General features: G+C 40.2%; 2 protein-coding genes across 5 annotated transcripts in view; one reads left to right on the forward strand and one right to left on the reverse strand.

Moving 5' to 3' along the window:
• r (carbamoyl-phosphate synthetase 2, aspartate transcarbamylase, and dihydroorotase rudimentary) overlaps window positions 1–23,470 on the forward strand; it is a 1,183,622-nt gene that overhangs the window by 832,856 nt on the left and 327,296 nt on the right. The window contains exons 27-34 of the mRNA XM_070094236.1: window positions 7,620–7,724; window positions 15,692–15,844; window positions 16,110–16,361; window positions 16,493–16,645; window positions 17,047–17,349; window positions 17,561–17,632; window positions 17,800–18,330; window positions 18,416–18,674. Of these exons, the coding sequence (XP_069950337.1) occupies window positions 7,620–7,724; window positions 15,692–15,844; window positions 16,110–16,361; window positions 16,493–16,645; window positions 17,047–17,349; window positions 17,561–17,632; window positions 17,800–18,330; window positions 18,416–18,674 (1,828 nt within the window). The remainder of the gene's footprint in view (window positions 1–7,619; window positions 7,725–15,691; window positions 15,845–16,109; window positions 16,362–16,492; window positions 16,646–17,046; window positions 17,350–17,560; window positions 17,633–17,799; window positions 18,331–18,415; window positions 18,675–23,470) is intronic.
• LOC128694914 (uncharacterized) overlaps window positions 11,795–23,470 on the reverse strand; it is a 132,494-nt gene continuing 120,818 nt past the window's right edge. For 3 of the 4 annotated variants that reach the window (XM_070094264.1, XM_070094263.1, XM_070094262.1), the window contains one exon: window positions 20,903–22,562. In XM_070094264.1, the coding sequence (XP_069950365.1) occupies window positions 21,765–22,562 (798 nt within the window). In that variant the 3' untranslated portion in view covers window positions 20,903–21,764. Of the gene's footprint in view, window positions 11,918–20,902; window positions 22,563–23,470 lie in introns of those variants that run through there. The other variant, XM_070094265.1, reaches the window with a different exon arrangement.

Consider the following 23,470-nt stretch of genomic DNA (forward strand, 5'->3'; position numbering starts at 1 on the left):
CCTCTTTAGCCTTATCTAAATACTGTTCACTTATATGTTTCACTGTAAACACCTGATCCACACACCCCCTACCTTTCCTAAAGCCTCCTTGTTCATCTGCTATCCTATTCTCTGTCTTGCTCTTAATTCTTTCAATAATAACTCTACCATACACTTTACCAGGTATACTCAACAGACTTATCCCCCTATAATTTTTGCACTCTCTTTTGTCCCCTTTGCCTTTATACAAAGGAACTATGCATGCTCTCTGCCAATCCCTAGGTACCTTACCCTCTTCCATACATTTATTAAATAATTGCACCAACCACTCCAAAACTATATCCCCACCTGCTTTTAACATTTCTATCTTTATCCCATCAATCCTGGCTGCCTTACCCCCTTTCATTTTACCTACCGCCTCACGAACTTCCCCCACACTCACAACTGGCTCTTCCTCACTCCTACAAGATGTTATTCCTCCTTGCCCTATACACAAAATCACAGCCTCCCCATCTTCATCAACATTTAACAATTCCTCAAAATATTCCCTCCATCTTCCCAATACCTCCACCTCTTCATTTAATAACTCCCCTCTCCTATTTTTAACTGACAAATCCATTTGTTCTCTAGGCTTCCTTAACTTGTTAATCTCACTCCAAAACTTTTTCTTATTTTCAACAAAATTTGTTGATAACATCTCACCCACTCTCTCATTTGCTCTCTTTTTACATTGCTTCACCACTCTCTTAACCTCTCTCTTTTTCTCCATATACTCTTCCCTCCTTGCATCACTTCTACTTTGTAAAAACTTCTCATATGCTAACTTTTTCTCCCTTACTACTCTCTTTACATCATCATTCCACCAATCGCTCCTCTTCCCTCCCGCACCCACTTTCCTGTAACCACAAACTTCTGCTGAACACTCTAACACTACATTTTTAAACCTACCCCATACCTCTTCGACCCCATTGCCTATGCTCTCATTAGCCCATCTATCCTCCAAAAGCTGTTTATATCTTTCCCTAACTGCCTCCTCTTTTAGTTTGTAAACATTCACCTCTCTCTTCCCTGATGCTTCTATTCTCCTTGTATCCCATCTACCTTTTACTCTCAGTGTAGCTACAACTAAAAAGTGATCTGATATATCTGTGGCCCCTCTATAAACATGTACATCCTGAAGTCTACTCAACAGTCTTTTATCTACCAATACATAATCCAACAAACTACTGTCATTTCGCCCTACATCATATCTTGTATACTTATTTATCTTCTTTTTCTTAAAATATGTATTACCTATAACTAAACCCCTTTCTATACAAAGTTCAATCAAAGGGCTCCCATTATCATTTACACCTGGCACCCCAAACTTACCTACCACACCCTCTCTAAAAGTTTCTCCTACTTTAGCATTTAGGTCCCCTACCACAATTACTCTCACTTGGTTCAAAGGCTCCTATACATTCACTTAACATCTCCCAAAATCTCTCTCTCTCCTCTGCATTCCTCTCTTCTCCAGGTGCATACACGCTTATTATGACCCACTTCTCGCATCCAATCTTTACTTTAATCCACATAATTCTTGTATTTACACATTCATATTCTCTTTTCTCCTTCCATAACTGATCATTCAACATTACTGCTACCCCTTCCTTTGCTCTAACTCTCTCAGATACTCCAGATTTAATCCCATTTATTTTCCCCCACTGAAACTCCCCTACCCCCTTCAGCTTTGTTTCGCTTAGGGCCAGGACATCCAACTTCTTTTCATTCATAACATCAGCAATCATCTGTTTCTTGTCATCCGCACTTCATCCACGCACATTCAAGCATCCCAGATTAAAACATCTCACTGGTGAAAAGAGAGGCATGTATAGGCAAATCAAAAGATGAGAGGGGGCAATTAAGAAATCAATATATTCAGTTAGAGAGAAATGAAAAAGGGAATAAGAAATGCAGAGAGCTATTATGAGGATAGAGTCGCAAGGAAATAGAAGACTAACCCAAAAGGATTCTTTCAGGTATACAAAAGTAAGATAGGCCCACCCAAAAGTTACTTGGGTCAGCTCACTGACAGTGATAAGGAATTCTGTAGAATTTTTAACACTTACTTTGTGTTTTTACACAGGAAGATACTAGCGATATTCCAGTAATACAGTAGACCATCATTTAGCACAAGTGTATTTGGCACAATTTGGGTATTGCACGATTGAAGAATTGCGACACAATTTTATGTAACACGTCGTATAATTAATTTAACATGGTTCAGTTTGTGGGAATGAAAAAAATATTCTCTTCTGCTCAAGCGGACACCTTGTGGAGCAGCCGGTGAGCCCTCCCACCATCCCCTGCCACTCCCGGACACCACCCTAGCATCCCAGATTTCGTAATTCATACGTGTCCAGCTGTGTTTGTGAATTGTGTTATAATATTTTAATTACTAAATCTTTAATCTGCCAAGCAATCATGACACCCAGTAGTCATACCAGTGTTGCTGAAAGTGGCACAAAGAAGTATAAGCACTTAAGTCTTAGAATTAACAAAGAAACAAAGATATTAGACAAGAGATAACCTGTAGCCATAATGAAGTGTTACTCTGTACACAGAAAAAGAAGTAAATGTGAGTTTGTGTGACTGAATGACTGAACTGACTTATTGACTGATTTGGCTGACTGATTTGGCTGACTGATTTGGCTGACTGATTTGGCTGACTGATTTGGCTGACTGATTTGGCTGACTGATTTGGCTGACTGATTTGGCTGACTGATTTGGCTGACTGATTTGGCTGACTGATTTGGCTGACTGATTTGGCTGACTGATTTGGCTGACTGATTTGGCTGACTGATTTGGCTGACTGATTTGGCTGACTGATTTGGCTGACTGATTTGGCTGACTGATTTGGCTGACTGATTTGGCTGACTGATTTGGCTGACTGATTTGGCTGACTGATTTGGCTGACTGATTTGGCTGACTGATTTGGCTGACTGATTTGGCTGACTGATTTGGCTGACTGATTTGGCTGACTGATTTGGCTGACTGATTTGGCTGACTGATTTGGCTGACTGATTTGGCTGACTGATTTGGCTGACTGATTTGGCTGACTGATTTGGCTGACTGATTTGGCTGACTGATTTGGCTGACTGATTTGGCTGACTGATTTGGCTGACTGATTTGGCTGACTGATTTGGCTGACTGATTTGGCTGACTGATTTGGCTGACTGATTTGGCTGACTGATTTGGCTGACTGATTTGGCTGACTGATTTGGCTGACTGATTTGGCTGACTGATTTGGCTGACTGATTTGGCTGACTGATTTGGCTGACTGATTTGGCTGACTGATTTGGCTGACTGATTTGGCTGACTGATTTGGCTGACTGATTTGGCTGAAAGACTTGGCTGAAAGACTTGGCTGAAAGACTTGACTGAAAGACTTGACTGACTCGCTGAGTGACTTCACTGGCTTACTGAGTGACTTGACTGACTGACTGAATGATTTAAAGTTAGACACTCCAGTACAACCATTGACTTGAGTACCAGAACCTCTACCATCCACCTCAGCCCAGTAGGGCCACAACATAACTCTCCACTCTCTTCACAATCATCCACAAACACCAGCACCCACAATTTAAGGTAAGAAATACTGTTATTTCTGTTACATTTATAGTCTTAAGCAGTAAAAACAACATAATACATCACAACAATGAACTACAACTAGATATCCACTTTCATTTTTGTAAGATGTGGAGGCCTAAAAAAAATTGTTTGGATTTTTGGGGGCTCCTAGGAACATAACCCAATTTTTCCCCTAAGTTCTAAAGTTCATCCAACATGATTTTACCTAATACGGCATTTTCAGGAACACAACTACCATGCTAAATGATGGTCTACTGTAATAAATTATGTAGAATAGAACGATAATAAACTATGCACAATTAAGGTCACAAGGACATGGTCCTTAGACAAATAGATAAATTAAAACCTAACAAATCCCTGGGCCCTGATGAGCTGTATGCAAGGGTTCTAAAGGAATGTAAAGAGGAGCTTAGCAAACCTTTGTCTAATCTTTTCAACATATCACTATAAACTGGCATAGTGCCAGATAAGTGAACAATGACAAATGTGATACCTGTTTTCAAAGTAGGTGACATGCCCTTAGCTTCAAATTATATATAGAACAATAAGGCTAACCTCCATAGTGGGAAAATTTATGGAATCAATAATTGCCAAGGCAATTTGTAGCCATCTTGAAAGGCATAAATTGATCAGTGAATCTCAGCATGGTTTTACGAAAGAGAATTCCTGCCTTACGAATTTATTAACTTTTTTCACTAAGGTAATACATAATCCAACAAACTATTCATGGTAATGAATAGTTTGTTGGATTATGTATTAGTAGATAAAAGACTGTTGAGTAGACTTCAGGATATACATGTTTTAGAGGGGCCACAGATATATCAGATCACTTTCTAGTTGTAGCTACACTGAGAGTAAAAGGTAGATGGGATACAAGGAGAATAGAAGCATCAGGGAAGAGAGATGTGAAGGTTTATAAACTAAGAGGAGGCAGTTAGGGTAAAATATAAACAGCTATTGGAGGATAGATGGGCTAATGAGAGCATAGGCAATGGGGTCAAAGAGGTATGGGGTAGGTTTAAAAATGTAGTGTTAGTGTGTTCAGCAGAAGTTTGTGGTTACAGGAAAGTGGGTGTGAGAGGGAAGAGGAGCGATTGGTGGAATGATGATGTAAAGAGAGTAGTAAGGGAGAAAAAGTTAGCATATGAGAAGTTTTTATTAAGTAAAAATGATGCAAGGAGGGAAGAGTATATGGAGAAAAAGAGAGAGGTTAGAGATTGGTGAAGCAGTGTAAAAAGAGAGCAAATGAGAGAGTGGGTGAGATGTTATCAACAAATTTTGTTGAAAATAAGAAGTTTTGGAGTGAGATTAACAAGTTGAGGAAACCTAGAGAACAAATGGATGTGTCAGTTAAAAATAGGAGAGGAGAGTTATTAAATGGTGAGTTAGAGGTATTGGGAAGATGGAGGGAATATTTTGAGGAATTGTTAAATGTTGATGAAGATAGGGAAGCTGTGATTTCGTGTATAGGGCAAGGAGGAGTAACATCTTGGAGTGAGGAAGAGCCAGTTGTGAGTGTGGGGGAAGTTCGTGAGGCAGTCGGTAAAATGAAAGGGGGTAAGGCAGCTGGGATTGATGGGATAAAGATAGAAATGTTAAAAGCAGGTGGGGATATAGTTTTGGAGTGGTTGGTGCAATTATTTAATAAATGTATGGAAGAGGGTAAGGTACCTAGGGATTGGCAGAGAGCATGCATAGTTCCTTTGTATAAAGGCAAAGGGGACAAAAGAGAGTGCAAAAATTATAGGGGGATAAGTCTGTTGAGTATACCTGGTAAAGTGTATGGTAGTTATTATTGAAAGAATTAAAAGTAAGACGGAGAATAGGATAGCAGATGAACAAGGAGGCTTTAGGAAAGGTAGGGGGTGTGTGGACCAGGTGTTTACAGTGAAACATATAAGTGAACAGTATTTAGATAAGGCTAAAGAGGTCTTTGTGGCATTTATGGATTTGGAAAAGGCGTATGACAGGGTGGATAGGGGGGCAATGTGGCAGATGTTGCAGGTGTATGGTGTAGGAGGTAGGTTACTGAAAGCAGTGAAGAGTTTTTACGAGGATAGTTAGGCTCAAGTTAGAGTACATAGGAAAGAGGGAAATTATTTCCCAGTAAAAGTAGGCCTTAGACAAGGATGTGTGATGTCACCGTGGTTGTTTAATATATTTATAGATGGGGTTGTAAGAGAAGTAAATGCGAGGGTCTTGACAAGAGGTGTGGAGTTAAAAGAAAAAGAATCACACATAAAGTGGGAGTTGTCACAGTTGCTCTTTGCTGATGACACTGTGCTCTTTGGAGATTCTGAAGAGAAGTTGCAGAGATTGGTGGATGAATTTGGTAGGGTGTGCAAAAGAAGAAAATTAAAAGTGAATACAGGAAAGAGTAAGGTTATGAGGATAACAAAAATATTAGGTGATGAAAGATTGGATATCAGATTGGAGGGAGAGAGTATGGAGGAGGTGAATGTATTCAGATATTTGGGAGTGGACGTGTCAGCGGATGGGTCTATGAAGTATGAGGTGAATCATAGAATTGATGAGGGGAAAAGGGTGAGTGGTGCACTTAGGAGTCTGTGGAGACAAAGAACTTTGTCCTTGGAGGCAAAGAGGGGAATGTATGAGAGTATAGTTTTACCAACACTCTTATATGGGTGTGAAGCATGGGTGATGAATGTTGCAGTGAGGAGAAGGCTGGAGGCAGTGGAGATGTCATGTCTGAGGGCTATGTGTGGTGTGAATATAATGCAGAGAATTCGTAGTTTGAAAGTTAGGAGGAGGTGCGGGATTACCAAAACTGTTGTCCAGAGGGCTGAGGAAGGGTTGTTGAGGTGGTTCGGACATGTAGAGAGAATGGAGCGAAACAGAATGACTTCAAGAGTGTATCAGTCTGTAGTGGAAGGAAGGCAGGGTAGGGGTCGGCCTAGGAAAGGTTGGAGGGAGGGGGTAAAGGAGGTTTTGTGTGCGAGTGGCTTGGACTTCCAGCAGGCGTGCGTGAGCGTGTTTGATAGGAGTGAATGGAGACAGATGGTTTTTAATACTTGACGTGCTGTTGGAGTGTGAGCAAAGTAACATTTATGAAGGGGTTCAGGGAAACCGGCAGGCCGGACTTGAGTCCTGGAGATGGGAAGTACAGTGCCTGCACTCTGAAGGAGGGGTGTTAATGTTGCAGTTTAAAAACTAGTGTAAAGCACCCTTCTGGCAAGACAGTGATGGAGTGAATGATGGTGAAAGTTTTTCTTTTTCGGGCCACCCTGCCTTGGTGGGAATCGGCCAGTGTGATAATAATAAAAAAAAAAATCTTTATATATGCTTCTGAACTGTTGTATCTGGGCATCTCTGTATAAACAGGGATTATGTGTGAGTGTGGTGAAAGTTTTGAATGATGAAAGTATTTTCATTTTGGAGATTTTCTTTCTTTTTGGGTCACCCTGCCTGGGTGGCAGATGGCCGACTTGTTGAAAAAAAAATGATTGAGATGTATAAATGGAAAACAGGAATAAACAAAGGGGATGTAAATAGTTTGCTAAAAATATCTAACCAAGACAGGACTCACAGCAATGGTTTTAAGTTGGAAAAATTCAGATTCAGGAAGGATACAGGAAAGCACTGGTTTGGTAATAGAGTTGTGGATGAGTGGAACAAACTCCCGATTACCTTCATGGTAGCTAAAACGTAATTTTTAAAATTAGGTTAGTTAAATACTTGAGTGGGTGTGAGTTGGACCTGACTAGTTTGTGTTACTGAGTCTGATACTGTGCTCCTTCCTTAAGTGGATGTGACTTGACCTGACTAGTTTGGGTTATTGGCTTAAGCCAGTAGGAGACTTGGACCTGCCTCGCATGGACCAGTAGGCCTTCCGCAGTGTTCCTTCTTAACTATGTTCTTCTATGAGTGGATAGGTCTGTGTACATCATGAATTTGGTTTCATGCTTCAAGTAATGTAATAAGAGTATTTTGTACCTCTTTTTCCATGAAGTCTGGTATTTTTGGCACTTAATGTCTTGGTGTTATTTCAGCACAAAAATGAACTTTTACCAGCTGTACGGACACTGGCACAAATGGGATACAAACTGTATGCATCACTTGGCACAGCTGATTTCTATTCTACTCATGGCATTCAGGTAAGATAACTTCTATGATAAATATTGTAGCTATAATCTAAATCTTCTCTAATATAAGCTTTGTTAGTTTTAAGTTTAGTACTTTCATTATGCACATAATGGGTCCAGGGAGTGGGCCTCATGGTTTTAATAGATAACTAAGTTTCTGTGGTAAATAACTATTTACAGGTTTATGTTCTGGTAACACTCGTAACAAGGTTTCAACGAAAACTTTTCCAAATATGTATACCAAAATACTAAAGGTACACATAGAACAGAAGTAATTCTAATGAATATAACAACAAATATAAACAAGTTCATCAAAAGAGTAGCATGGTATATTGAACCTAGCATAACACTGCCATGGGAACAACAAGGTTGAGAGACAGTGTGAGAGCATACAATACATTTCTCAGTGTTTTAGTTGTAATAAATTTAAAATAGTAATAGTTTATTAGGACATGATACATAGTTGTACAAGGTATTATAGTAGTTGGGTGTAGTTGGTAAAGTCATGCGCCACATGTTTCACTCATTGATGGACCGCACATACGATGGTATATACAATGGCACTGCCAGTTGTAAAAAAGTATAGCGCATGCAGTTATGTACAGTACGTAATATTTGAGAATGATAATACACAACTATGTCACTGGTTTATGTATTTGCTGTACTGTACTTTTTATCATTATTCTACAGTGAACTCTTTCTACTTATAAAAAAAAGGTTTACTGGAAAACAGTGTGCCATGTTATTTTGGCAGTAGCTTTATACATCTTGTGTTTACAGTGTTCCTTGAGAGCATCATTTTCAACCATGTGAGGGGAAATTGAATAAAAGTATTGCCAATATTTAATCAGATTTTAGTAGTAGAACAATGTTTTCTAAACATAGTGTAAAACTCATGATGATCCGTTAATAAATAGTGATGTTATTGCAACAAATACATTTATAACTTATTTTAACCCTTTGACTGTTGTAAGCCCATTTCTGAAACTGTCATTCTATGTCGCAAAATTCTTGGGGAAAAAAAAATTTTTTTTTCTTATGAAATGATAGAGAATCTTTTCCCATTGGTAATGACACCAAAAGCACGAAATTTGATCGAAAACTCACAGAATTACGCTCCTGCGAAGTTAGCAATCTTGATATATATGCATCGACGATTTTGCCGACTTTGAGCCCTATTTTCAGCCAATTCCATTGTTCCAGTCGATCAAACTCATAGCTATTTATTTAGAACTCCATTCTTTCTAGCAATTGAGTACAAGAAACTGTCCACTTACTGATTGCAACTACCCAATAAAGTGGTCAGAAATTGGCAATTTGGCCAATTTCACGCAAATTTTAAAAGATGCCAATTTCAAAATAGGGTCCAGAATAAACAATGCAGACATTCTTGGCACTAAAATAACATATCCTCTGTTCATTAGTCACATCTCCAGGCCCCTCTTTTATTATTATTGCTTTCTATTTTGATTTTTTATTCACACAAGAAATAGAAGATTTACTGTTATGCAAACTACTGCATTATTGTAAAAATGGTGTAAATAATATCAGTGCAACAGTGAAAGAATATTAGACTCCCCAGTTGACGTGTATTGGACGTGTGGTGTGATTTGCTTATTTTTGAACATTGGTAAAAATCGAACATCTCCACTACTTTGAGCTCAATTTCAAGGTCGTTTTCATTGTGAAAGTAATCAAAATCATCTCTATTTCTGTAATGTATTTTCCATTCTATGATAGACCAAGAAAACGAGAATACAACCATAAATACTGTACAAAAATACACCTCAGAGTCGGCGTTTTAATGCAAAAACATTGTCGGAGTTTTTTTTTCTCATTATGCATTGTGTGCTGCATGATTATTTTTTATGTGGTGCACACTGACCACACAGACCCATTCTCTCACATGTGGGCCTACCAGCTTTCTCCTGCTTCATTTAAAGCTGCTAGAATTATTGAGTGTACATACTTCCGAAACACTGGCTCGTGAGATGTGTATATGGCTGAAACAGTTAAAGGGTTAAAAACAGAGCAAACAATAACTTCAGGCTTAGTATGTGTTGAGTAAAAATATGCATACTGTCTTAATATATTTATTCAGAATAAAGTTAGGTGTGAAGACCATCTTTGTGAAGTATGTGAAGCATCTATTAGTGATTGCAATGTAAAGGAGTGTGGGTACTGTAAGGTTGCCACCCGATGCATCATGGGTGACTAGTGGTGAATGCTTTACTGTTGTTGTACTCTCAGAAGAGATACCAAGGAGTATTTTTTCATAAAACTAGCATATATATGCATAAAAACTCATGAAAATGGTCTAAAAACTCTTGTGCAATGTAATATTTACGCGAATCCTACCTGATGACATCGTCATAAAATGTTGCAAAATTTGTGGGTGATTTTTCTGTGAACTTTACTCATTTCATATTTTTTTGAGATTTTTCTTGATACTTGCCAACCACCTATGCCATAGGCCCCGTAAGGTTTGTAGCCTAGGAGCTATAGGTTATGCCATATAGCCTAGGTGTGTAGTAGGCTATACCAACTAGGTTTGTGTAAGTACACTGTGACATTAGCACAGTGATAAAATCTCCTAACGACTCATTTCTCAGAATGTATCTCAGCCGTTAAGCGACGCATGACTGTATTAACCCTTTCAGGGTCCGTCCCGTAGATCTACGGCTTCACGTTGAGTGTCCAAACCATAGATCTACGCCAAAATTCTAGTGCCATCAAATTTAGCGCAAAAATGCTCATAGGCCTACATGTGAGAGAACGGGTCTGTGTGGTGGGTGTGCGCTACAAACAAAAAATCTAGGCGCTCGCATAGCATTGTGGGAACACCGGCTCAGTTACCCTTGTTCACCATGCCTCATTGCAAGGCAGCTCTCACTCCAAGGAAAATTGGGACACTCCTGTTCCCATCTGATAGTTCTGACAGTGATGGAAGTGGAAATGAAGAGGAATTCTTTGGCTTTGATCAGTTAGTGACCGAAAGGAATGACCAGGATATCGATAATAGTGCAGAAAACCCTGATGATCCTCAACCTTTTACCTCTGGTGTGGGCACTCCTCAGTCACGGTTGGTTGTACCTCAATGCAAGAGAAAACTATTATTTTTGCGTGGCCAGGCCTCTGACTTCAGTAATGATGATGATAGTGACGTGGATTGTGATTTTATTGCTCTTGACAATCATTCAAGTAGTGGTAGTGAGGAATCATATTCACCAGTGAAGCGTCTGTATGTACCTTGCTGCATGTGCTCGGGTAGTGTACCCTATGCCATGCCCAAGGGATGGAGTACATCCCGGAGTACATCCTGTGGCCCTACACCAGGTATAGATAGTGACAGTGAGGATGATGTGGCTACACTTGGCATGGATAGACCACAAGCATCAGTAGATGGTGGTAGTGGTGATGGTAGTGCCACGGTCATGCGTGACTCACCAGCCCAGGCTTTGACCCACGCTGCTGACTCCGCAGTTCAAGGACAAAGCAGAGCGCCTGCCACCAGCCCACCACAACCACAACTACCAGCACAACCAGCCTATGATGTCCAGTATTCACCAGAAAACCGTATCTGGGATTGGCAGCAAAATTCCAATTTTGTTTCCAAGCCCCACCACTTTGATGACTCTGAAAGTGGAATTCTACCAATGTGAAGGCTTACTCAGCCCTGTAACAACTTCAGACAGTATTACCGAGGCTGGCTCCTCCTCAGGAAAATTGATGAATAGAAAAAGAAATAATAATTCACGAAGATAAACACTTTATTATTTATTAATGCAAAAATAAAAAAGTGAAACATGAAGGTGTATCCTATTTGAAAGAAAAATGAAAAATGAAATGAAAAAATGACATTTGAATTCAATGCTAATATGTACAGTTATAATGGGGTGTCTGGTTGAGGTTGACAGTCTTGTAGAAATCGTAGCCGTTGCTGATGATGTGGGGTGGGAGGGGTCACAGGTGTTGGTGACAACCCAACGGCTAGTTCTTCACAGAGTCTATACCCTTGAATAGTCAGTCCAGATGACAGGAAAGCAGATTCTTTACCACTACCAAGATGAGGGGTTATGGTCTGCTGTCGCCTAAAATTAATCAGGTAGGTAGATCCAACATGTGACGTCTCCGGACTTTAGCAAAAGTCCTTTTCCTTCAACACTTCTCGTTGGTTGGCAGGTGACCCGATCTGTCATTCCAAGCTGGAAAGAGAGAAAGGTTACCCACTGCTTAAGAAATCACTCTCCATGATAAGTACAATACCTAAAAGACTTGGTGATTATCAAAACATCTAACATGGAGATCAAGGCCGAAAGGACTAAGTTTATTATTGGTCAAAAGTGAAGCTTTCAACCAATAAGTCCACTAGAATAGGAGCAGGCTTGTACTTACAGTTGTGTTGGGAGCTGTGAGTCGAGTGATTACTGTTTGGCCGGAGCCCCACACGTCACCTTTCGGGATGGGGGAAAAAGGGGGGGGATAGTGGTAGCTAGACTTACCCTACCTTAACAAGCAGCCGGCAATCAAACTATCGTTATCATATACTCACTCGCTACTCCTATCTGTTGAACTTTTTCCTCACACTCCCCCATACCAAGACTTATAGTCAAGGAGTATAAGAAGAATAGGCGAGGAAAAAGTTCTAACATGTGGAAGTCGCCAATGCATATATGTCGCCAAGACTAACTTCGCATGAGCGTAATTCCGTGAATTTTCAACCAAATTTCGTACTTTTGGTGTCATTACCATTGGGAAAAGATTCTCTATCATTTCATAAGAAATTTTTTTTTTTTTTCCAAAAATTTATCGACATAGAATGACAGGTTCAAAAAGGGGCTTGCGACAGTCAAAGGGTTAAAACATATCTGGTCTGTGATTTGGGCTAACACATGAAGGAACTACTGGAAATTATTTAACCATGTAATATGTGATTAGATTGATACAAAAGTATAACTTGCATGTTGGAGAAACGGCGATTGCTGGCAGCTCCTGTAATGATGAACGGTCGAGACCTCAACCCTTATTTACAGCCTGAAGGTTTATAGATCACTGTACATATTTAGCTTTTCTAGATTTTTTCTGTCTCCACCACAACAAATGCTATGTTATTTCTATAGTTGGCTGATGAAGTTTATTTTAGGAAAGTCGCTTTTGCTGGAGTAATATTTGCTTTTCATTGTGTATATTGCGACCGCTGCTAACTACAGGTTATATGAATTTCCACTGTATACATCTAGTATTTCAAGAATGAAGAAAAAACTAATGATGGTCACTCCACCCCACTAAGTACCATTTTATTACTGGTTAATTGCTACTACAACACTGTGGTAAGGTTTCTGGATGTTAAATAATCTGGTAAGGTTTCTGGATGTTAAATAATCTTATTATAGTAAACCTTCACTGATATTGTATTTTACAAAACTGTACACTTTTCGTATTTACTCAAGATTTTGCAATTTATCGTAATTTAAAAGGAAAAATTTTCCCACTGGTAATCACTAGATTATATGCGAGGTACACTAGCATGCTAGGAAGATTATTAAAACAGCAGACCTGTGTGGTAGGTTTCTGGCGACTTCTGGCACCTGCCTCTTTAAGCCTATCACTTAAGTTACAATTACACCTGTTTTAAATGACACTTAGCATTTATTATCTGTATACTACGGTGCCACTGTGGTAAACACTGTAGCACTGTGTATACACAATATTATCAGGGAGAACATAGATCAAAGTTTGGACAGTTTAGGGGTTAACAGTTTTGAATTATTTGGATTACATTTTAATTTTTAATCACAGTAAAGTGCTGAACTCAGAGGTCATATAATTGGATTATAGAAGGATATGATTTTTGGTATGAAAGGAGATGTTTGTCATGATAGTTGCTGTGTAATATTAACCACTTGAAGGTCTGTGCCATAGTTCTATGACTTTGAAGCCAGTGTCTGTGCCATAGTTCTATGCCATGAGCTCAGCTCGCTCAGCTAAGCTGTGAGCAGTAAATTTGGGCCTAGGTATGAGAGAATGGGTCTGTGTGGTATGTGTGCACCATATGGAAAAATTCTGCAGTATGTAGTGCATAATGAAAAAAAACTGTGACCTTATTTTTGGCTTAAAACAGAGATGTTGTTGTGTATTTTCATATGGTTTTCATGGTGGTAGTCTTGGTTTCTTGGTCTCATTTGAATGAGTGGAAGATATAGAAATAGAGATGATTTTGTTTGGTTTTAGGACAGAAACTAATGTGAAAATGAGCTCTAAGTAGCGGATATGTTCTATTTTTGCCGACGCTCAAGAGTAAACAAATGATGTCACACGTCCAATACCTCTCAGCTAGTGGATACCCTGATGTTTTTTATACATTTATTACAGCATTGCATAACAATAAATCTTCTGTTTTTGATGTGAATAAAAAATAAAAATGGAATTCATGTGTGAAGTCTGGGAACATAACTAATGAACAGAGGAAATGTTATTTTAGTGCTAGGAATGCCTGCATTGTTTATTCTGGACCCTATTTTGAAATTGGAATATTTTGAAATTTGTGCGAAATTAGGAAAATTACCAGGTTCTTGTCACTTTATTGGGTAGTTGAAATAGTTGATTAGGCAGTTTCTTGCATTCAGTCAATAAAATGGAAGGCATACTAGTGAAATAGCTAATAATTTGGTCAGCTGGAGCAATGTGATTGACTTAAAATAGGATTCAAAGTAGGGAAAAATCGCTGATTCAATTCAATTCAAACTTTATTCTCTATAAGTATTACAATGCTGATTCATAAATATCACTGACACAGGAAAATTCACGATAGTGTAATTTCGTAAATTTTCCACAAAATTTCATACTTTTTGTTTTATTACCTTCAGAAAAAGATTCTCTACCATTTTATAAGAAAAAATAGCAAAACAGTTTTTTGAAAATTCTTGGATCCTGTGGACAGGTTTCAGATCGGGGATTGGTATCCTTCAAGGGTTAAAGGTGAAGTTTGTTCTGTTTACAGTAACTAAGTTGTAGCATGCACTATGTTAAAATTTATTCAGCATTCATCACATGTCCATTGTCATGCCCTCTGGACCAGACTAACTGGCAGTTAGGCTGGAGCAGTTTATTTAGGGGTCCTGCTGCTCTGGCAGACTGTTCAGTTCAAACCAACCATTAGTGTGAGAGCTTACTCCCTGCTGAGTAGAGGTTATGCTTTCCCTTTTGGCTGGCTGGCTTACATACACTCATACACACTGGTGTATCTTGTGGTGTAAAACCTGCAATAGTGAGTGGCTATTTGCTCTCTCTCACTCATCATTATTTCTGTTCTGCTGATAATGCCAACACTGCACATGCTGTAAATATCTTGAAAGGAATATACAAGTACAGTGGACCCTCGAATTTAGTCCTGCCTTTTCTGTATGCAAAACTATTTTTATTATCTATAAAATGTATTTTTTGTTAATATTTTCCATAGGAAATAATGTAAATCTAATTAAACCATTCCAGACACCCAAAAATATTAACAAAAAATACATTTTATAGATAAAAATAGTTTTTGCATACAGAAAAGGCAGGACTAAATTCGAGAGTCCACTGTACTAGAAATCTACCCTCTCATATTTGTCATTGTGTTTATTTGCTTGGGTTGCTCCTTGGCTTGAGGCTCGAGTTATTGCCAGGGTACAACATGGCAGTCTGTCTGGGACTTATTAACAGCAAATTGGTAATGATAGCAAATTTATGATAAGTTTCATAATTTATATTTAAAGTGCTGAGTAAGTTAAAGGTCCTGTTGCATTTAAACTCGTAAGAGTTTAAATACAATAGGACCTTTTATGTTTGCTGTGCAAGTGAAACAGGCTGTGCAAGCTGTACAAGTGAAACAGGCTGTGTAAGCTGTGCAAGTGAAACAGGCTGTGCAAGCTGTGCAAGTGAAACAGGCTGTGCAAGCTGTACAAGTGAAACAGGCTGTGTAAGCTGTGCAAGTGAAACAGGCTGTGCAAGCTGTGCAGGTGAAACAGACTGTGCAAGCTGTGCAGGTGAAACAGGCTGTGCAGGTGAAACAGACTGTGCAAGCTGTGCAGGTGAAACAGGCTGTGCAGGGGAAACAGACTGTGCAAGCTGTGCAGGTGAAACAGGCTGTGCAGGTAAAACACTGTGCAAGCTGTGCAGGTGAAACAGACTGTGCAAGTGAAACAGGCTGTGCAAGCTGTGCAGGTGAAACAGGCTGTGCAGGTGAAACACTGTGCAAGCTGTGCAGGTGAAACACTGTGCAAGCTGTGCAGGTGAAACAGACTGTGCAAGTGAAACACTGTGCAAGCTGTGCAGGTGAAACAGACTGTGCAAGTGAAACACTGTGCAAGTGAAACACTGTGCAAGCTGTGCAGATGAAACACTGTGCAAGCTGTGCAGGTGAAACAGCCTGTGCAGGTGAAACAGACTGTGCAAGCTGTGCAGGTGAAACCTGTGCAAGCTGTGCAAGTGAAACACTGTGTAAGCTGTGCAAGTGAAACTGTGCAAGCTGTGCAGGTGAAACAGGCTGTGCAGGTGAAACAGGCAATGCAAGTGAAACAGACTGTGCAGGTGAAACAGGCTGTGCAAGTGAAACAGGCTGTGCAAGTGAAACAAGCTGTGCAGGTGAAACAACCTGTGCATGCTGTGCAGGTGAAACACTGTGCAAGCTGTGCAAGTGAAACACTGTGCAAGCTGTGCAGGTGGAACAGGCTGTGCAAGCTGTGCATGTGAAACAGGCTGTGCAAGCTGTACAAATTAAACAGGCTGTGTAGGTGAAACAGGCTGTGCATGCTGTGAAAGTGAAACAGGCTGTGCAAGTGAAACAGGCTGTGCAAGTGAAACAAGCTGTGCAGGTGAAACAGGCTGTGCAAGTGAAACAGGCTATGCAGGTGAATCAGCCTGTGCAAGCTGTGCAGGTGAAACAGGCTGTGCAGGTGAAACTGTGCAAGCTGTGCAGGTGAAATACTGTGCAAGCTGTGCAGGTGAAACAGGCTGTGCAAGTGAAACAGGCTGTGCAGGTGAAACAGGCTGTGCAAGTGAAAGACTATGCAGGTGAAACAGACTGTGCAAACTGTGCAAGTGAAACAGGCTGTGCAGGTGAAAGAGGCTGTGCAAGCTGTGCAGTTGAAACATTGTGCAAGCTGTGCAGGTGAATCAGCCTGTGCAAGCTGTGCAGGTGAAACACTGTGCAAGCTGTGCAGGTGAAACAGGCTGTGAAAGCTGTGCAGGTGAAACAGGCTGTGAAAGCTGTGCAAGTGAAACAGGATGAAACAGGCTGTGCAGGTGAAAGAGGCTGTGCAAGCTGTGCAGTTGAAACATTGTGCAAGCTGTGCAGGTGAATCAGCCTGTGCAAGCTGTGCAGGTGAAACACTGTGCAAGCTGTGCAGGTGAAACAGGCTGTGAAAGCTGTGCAGGTGAAACAGGCTGTGAAAGCTGTGCAAGTGAAACAGGATATGCAGGTGAAACAAACTGTGCAAGCTGTGCAAGTGAAACAGGCTGTGCAAGCTCTGCAGGTGAAACAGGCTGTGCAAGCTGTGCTGGTGAAACAGGCTGTGCAAATGAAACAGCTGTGCAGGTGAAACAGATTGTGCAGGTGAAACAAGCTGTACAGGTGAAACAGGCTGTGCAAGCTGTGCAAGTGAAACAGGCTGTGTAAGTGAAACAAGCTGTGCATGTGAAACAGGCTGTACAAGTTCACGTGAAACAAGCTGTGCAGGTGAAACAGGCTGTGCAATCTGTGCAGGTGAAACAGGCTGTGCAAACTGTGTAAATGAAACGGGCTCTGCAGGTGAAACAGGCTGTGGAAGCTGTGCAGCTGAAACACTGTGCAAGCTGTGCATGTGAAACAGGCTGTGCAAGCTGTGCAGGTGAAACAGGCTGTGCAAGCTGTGCAGGTGAAACAGGCTGTGCAAGCTGTGCAGGTGAAACACTGTGCAAGCTGTGCAGGTGAAACAAGCTGTGTTGGTTAAACAGACTGTGCAAGCTGTGCAGGTGAAACAATGTGTGCAAGCTGTGCAGGTGAAACAGGCTATGCAGGTGAAACACTGTGCAAGCTGTGCAGGTTAAACAGACTGTGTAAGCTGTGCAGGTGAAACAATGTGTGCAAGCTGTGCAGGTGAAACAGGCTGTGCAAGCTGTGCAGGTGAAACAGGCTGTGCAGGTGAAACAGGCTGTGCAATTGAAACACAGTGCAGGTGAAACAGGCTGTGCAAGCTGTTCAAGTGAAACAGGTTGTGCAAGCTGTGCAAGTAAAACAGGTTGTGCAAGCTGTGCAGGTGAAACAGGCTGTGCAAGTGAAACACACTGTGCAAATGAAACAGGCTGTGTAAGTGAAACAAGCTGTGCATGTGAAACAGGCTGTGCAAGCTGTGCAAGTGAAACAGGCTTTGTAAGCTGTGCAGGTGAAACAGCTGTGCAGGTGAAGCAGGCTGTGCAAGCTGTGCAGGTGAAACAGGCTGTGCAAGCTGTGCAGGTTAAACAGGCTGTGCAAGCTGTGCAGGTGAAAGTTTGTGCAAGCTGTGCAAATGAAACAGGCTGTGCAGGTGAAAGAGGCTGTGCATGCTGTGCAAGTGAAACAGGCTGTGCAAGTGAAACAAGCTGTGCAGGTGAAACAGGCTGTGCAAGTGAAACAGACTGTGCAGGTGATACAGGCTTTGCAAGCTGTTCAAGTGAAACAGGTTGTGCAAGCTGTGTAAATGAAACAGGTTGTGCAAGCTGTGCAAGTAAAACAGGTTGTGCAAGCTGTGCAGGTGAAACAGGCTGTGCAGGTGAAGCAGGCTGTGCAAGTGAAACAGGCTGTGCAAGTGAAACAGGCTGTGCAAGTGAAACAGGCTGTGCAAGTGAAACAGGCTGTGCAAGTGAAACAAGCTGTGCAGGTGAAACACTGTGCAAACTGTGCAAGTGAAACAAGCTGTGCAAGCTGTGCAGGTGAAACAAGCTGTGCAGGTGAAACAGGTTGTGCAGGTAAAACAGGCTGTGCAAGTTATGCAGGCAAATCAGGCTGTGTAATTTGTGCAGGTAAAACAGGTTGCACAATGTTTATTATATAACTCTGACTGGTTTTTTAGATATTTTTTTCCTTTCAACCTGACCTGGATTCTGGCTTTTCTGCTTGTTTGTAGTTCAAGCAAGGTGTTGCCATTGACAGCCCACTCACCCACAATTTCATCAGTTTGATTGATCTGACACTTGGCAGAGGTTTTGATAGTCTCCTATGATAGCCTCTACAATTGTTCTGGCAATATTTTCGATATCTGCAGGTAGCAGGTGGAATAGTCTTGGCTCATGGATGTTGTGGTCTTCTCTTATTGTGCCCATGATGCTCCTGCATTTCGCTGGGACTGTGTTACACTTCTTGCTATATCTCGTGCCAGTACATGTTTATGGTGGTGTGTGGATTTGAGACCAGACCCTCATGTATCTTCCTTGTATGTGTTTTCAGGCATCTTTTCTTTGTTCCAGAGAAGAGCACAGGTTCCTTCTAGATAGGTTGGGGAACTCCCAGCAGTTTAAATGCTTTAACCCTTTCAGGGTTTCGGCCGTACTAGTATGTTTTACGCTCCAGGGTTTTTGACGTGCTAGTACGCCTAAATTCTGGCGCCCTTAAATCTAGTGAGAGAAAGCTGGTAGGCCTACATATGAAATAATGGGTCTATGTGGTCAGTGTGCACAGTATAAAAAAAATCCTGCAGCACACAGTACGTAATGAGGAAAAAAAAAACTTTGACCGTGTTTTTGGATTAAAACAGCGACTTTGCACTGTATTTTTGTATGGTATTTATTGTTGTATTCTAGTTTTCCTGGTCTCATTTTATAGAATGAAAAACATATTACAGAAATTGAGATGATTTTGACTGGTTTTACAATGAAAAGTACCTTGAAATTGGGCTCAAAATAGCAGAAATGTTCGATTTTTACCAAAGTTCAAAAGTAAACAAATCGTGCCAAATGTCCAATACATGTCAGCTGGTGTCTAATATTCTTTCACAAGTGTGCCGATATATTTAAGTGCCAGGAATGTTTTGTTTATTCTGGACTCTATTCGGAAATTGGCATCTTTTGAAATTTGTGTGAAATTGGCAAAATTGCTAAATTCTGACCATTTTATTGGATAGTTGAAATCGGTAAATGGGTGGTTTCTTGTACTCATTCAATAGGAAAAATGAAGTTCTAGCAAAATAGTTATGATTTTTGTCGACTCGTACATTGGAATTGGCCGAAAATAGGGCTCAAAATGGGCAAAATCGCCGATGCGTAAACATTGTCGAGACCGCTAACTTTGCGAGAGCATAATTCCATAAGTTTTCCATGGAATTTCATACTTTTGGTGTCATTATGATTGGGAAAAGATTCTCTATCTTTTCATAAGTTTTTTTTTTTTGAAATTTAGGGGACCCTGAGAACAAGTCTCTGAGAGGGCCTGTGGACCCTGAAAGGGTTAACTCACTATCTATTCCATAACTAAGCAACAATTCCCAAATCATTTTCCTGTGGGAGTGACATAAAGAAGGAACTGTATTCACCATTATTCATTCAATAGCCATCTTGCCTGAAGTGCATACAGTCTGCTCAGCATAGATAGTAAGTCTTCATCACTTGTGGCATTAAATGACCCATAATGGTTTATTCCTTCCCATAACTATAATAACAATCTTTCTTGATTGTGATGCAGTTGAACCTTCAACACAGGAAGGTTTATGTACTTGAGGTTTAACTTGGTTTATTATGTTGAAAACATATTGCGTATTTCGATGATATAGAGCGTTTTGAACGCTTTTCTGACAAACCTCAATTTTAAACTAGAATACATAGATTTTCACACTTTTTAATCAGGATTTCTGCTGCAATTGTCAGACTTACTAGACGCTGACTGGACGGAACATTTGAAAGTACCGAGACGCTTTGGTAGTATGTTCCCTCCGGTCGGAATCATGTTTTGTCCCATCAGCAACTGGACGGAACATGTCAAAGTTACCAGACAAACATCATAAGGACATGCACCAGCAATCATGGATACTTAAGTCTTAATATGGGGATTAAAATAAACTGTGTATGTATACTGAGATATAAAGTATATCCCTGTAAGTGTATAAACTTTGCTGTTCTCATTGCACACACTACAAGGGATCTGCTTCTCAGAACGTGCACAATGACTTCATGTCGTAATAGGGGTTCCACTCATAATGAAAATATTTTTTAATTTTAATGTAAATTTTATTTGGAGCACCAGTAGTGTGAAGTGGAATAACTTAAATATATGTACATTATATGTGTTCTGTATATAAATCTATTAACATTATGACACAGATTCATTTGCACTTACGCTACAAAGTTGACATACACAGAAAGAAATTGTACATGCATTCATTCAAAATATATTTATAGTGTGGCTTTAGAATAAAAGAAGGCTTTTTCCTTTTTTTTTTTTACGGAATTTCTAAATTTAATTTGCTGCTTGGCTGTAGTTTTCAGCTTCAAATGTTCAGGAACACTAACCTGAAAATACTTGTAATAATTGTCATCTCTGAAAGTCAGTACATCTGTTTTGTGGAAAGCTTATTGTGAAATAAGACAAGCACAGTGTTAGGAAAGTTTAATAAGCAAAGATTTTGCCATAAATAGCTTTAGGGCTGAGGAAGCTATTTGTGGTTAAATGTTTCCTCATTAAAATATGCTAATGTTGTGCATGTGCCTTATTTTAGATTTGTTGCTATTGTATACCATATCTTATTCAGACAGCTTCCTATTGAGATTGTGCTTTTATCTCGTCTCTCTTTGGGTTCATATTACATCCGAAACCTATTTTTTGTATACAGCTATTACCAAATAATATCTAGAGTTAGGTGTGAGTAGCACCTACCTAGCATGGACACCTGTATTAGGTTTGAATAAGATGTGTCTAGCATACACATTAGGCCTATTGTAGAGCTGATCTTTTCTTAGCATATTTATCATAAGATGCGACATGACTGGTTGATGATAGACCTTAGTCTTTCTAGAAATGTTTGTTACAGTTGGTGTCACAAGGTTTTGTGTGATTGGTGGACAATGAAACTAAAAGTCTGTGGACTCTTCTTCACCGCCTGAGAATATAAAGATGGTACCATTTTGCTGCACAGTTGGGGAATCTTTTGATTCGTTAGTCTTAATGGAATCAGATTCACTTGTCAGTGTTTTGAGAACCTCTGATTTGTCTGCAAATATAGTTTTCTGCACAGTTGGGGAATCTTTTGATCCATCAGGCTTAATGGAGTTAGATTCACTTGTGAGGGTTTTAAGAACCTCTGATGTTTTATCTCCAAATGTAATATTAAATTGAGTATTTTTTAATTTTGTTAGTGGCCTTACACTGTTCAAACCATAGACTGGTGGTGTATCAGAGGGTGGTTTGGGCAGTGGTTGTTCTTTCTGGGCTTCCCAGTTGGAAGTCTGGAGCTCCCAGTTTGAGCCTCGGATACTGGGAGTACATGAAAGAAGATCATATGTGCTGTTCTTGTTTGAAGAGGAAGTCAACATGTCTTGTATACCACCTCGAGCAGCAATATTGATTTCTTCAATTTCCTTCCTGTACTTGTTAGCCTTATCATAGCTACCAGTTTCTTCCAGCAGTGTTGCCATGTTTCCAGACAAAAGAAGGTACATGTATCCTTGAGGATATACACGATATTTGTTTGAAGCTCGTGCCATAGCCAAGAAGTGTTTGGCAAACATGGAGAGGAGAGGCCCTGCACGCAGATCCTTCACACTTTTAACCTTTTTATCGAGTCTGATGGTAGAATGTCTTCTCTTAGGGCCTTCAGAACCCTTTGTTGCTGCTCTCTTACGCTCCTTTCGCAGTGCATGTAGTTTCTCCTGGAAAACGTTAATAATTTTTCACATTATGTGTTTAAAGTTTCAGGTAGTTATACCAGTATAATACAGTCATGTAATCAATTCATAATATTAGTTTGTGATAATGTACTTTTTATAAACTAATCTTAAAACTGTAATTATTCCCTGCTGAACTTCTCTACTAAACTTATTACAGTGGACCCCCGGTATTCGATAAAACCGGTATTCGATGCATTGTATCGCAAAAAAATTTCCTCGGTATTTGATTGAAAATGCGGTATTTGATACAATTCGTATGAGACCTGTCCACATGTGGCCTGAACTGCCCCTTGTGTGCCAGTGTTTACAAGCCAGCCAGTGTGCGCGCATCTAAGGATACATTCGGTACATTCCATATTATCCATATTATCACTGTTTGGTGCTTGTTTCTGCAAAATAAGTCACCATGGGCCCCAAGAAAGCTTCTAGTGCCAACCCTGTGGTAAAAAGGGTGAGAATTAGTATGGAAATTAAGAAAGATTTTGAAGGGTTTGGGGCTAACCCTGAGAAGTCTATACCAGTTGTGGAATACATTGTGCCTACTTCAAAAATTAAGGAAATGTGTGCACAGTGGGTTGAAGTGCAAACCTTTATGGATGAAAATCACCCTAACACAGCTATTACAATGACAATGTTGTGGCCCATTTTAGACAAATCGTAAAGGAACGGGAGGTACAGAGCTCTATGGACAGATTTGTTTTGCGACAGAGGTCCAGTGACTCTCAAGCTGGTCCTAGTGGCATTAAAAGAAGGGAAGTAATCCTGGAAAAGGACTTGCTACCTCAAGTCCTAATGGAAGGGGATTCCCCTTCTAAACACTAACACCTCTCCCCTCCTTCCATCCCATCAATCATCACCAGATCTTCATTAAAGGTAAGTGTCAATTATTT

This window comes from Cherax quadricarinatus, chromosome 45, assembly GCF_038502225.1.
Source record: "Cherax quadricarinatus isolate ZL_2023a chromosome 45, ASM3850222v1, whole genome shotgun sequence".
NCBI classification, from domain to species: domain Eukaryota; kingdom Metazoa; phylum Arthropoda; class Malacostraca; order Decapoda; family Parastacidae; genus Cherax; species Cherax quadricarinatus.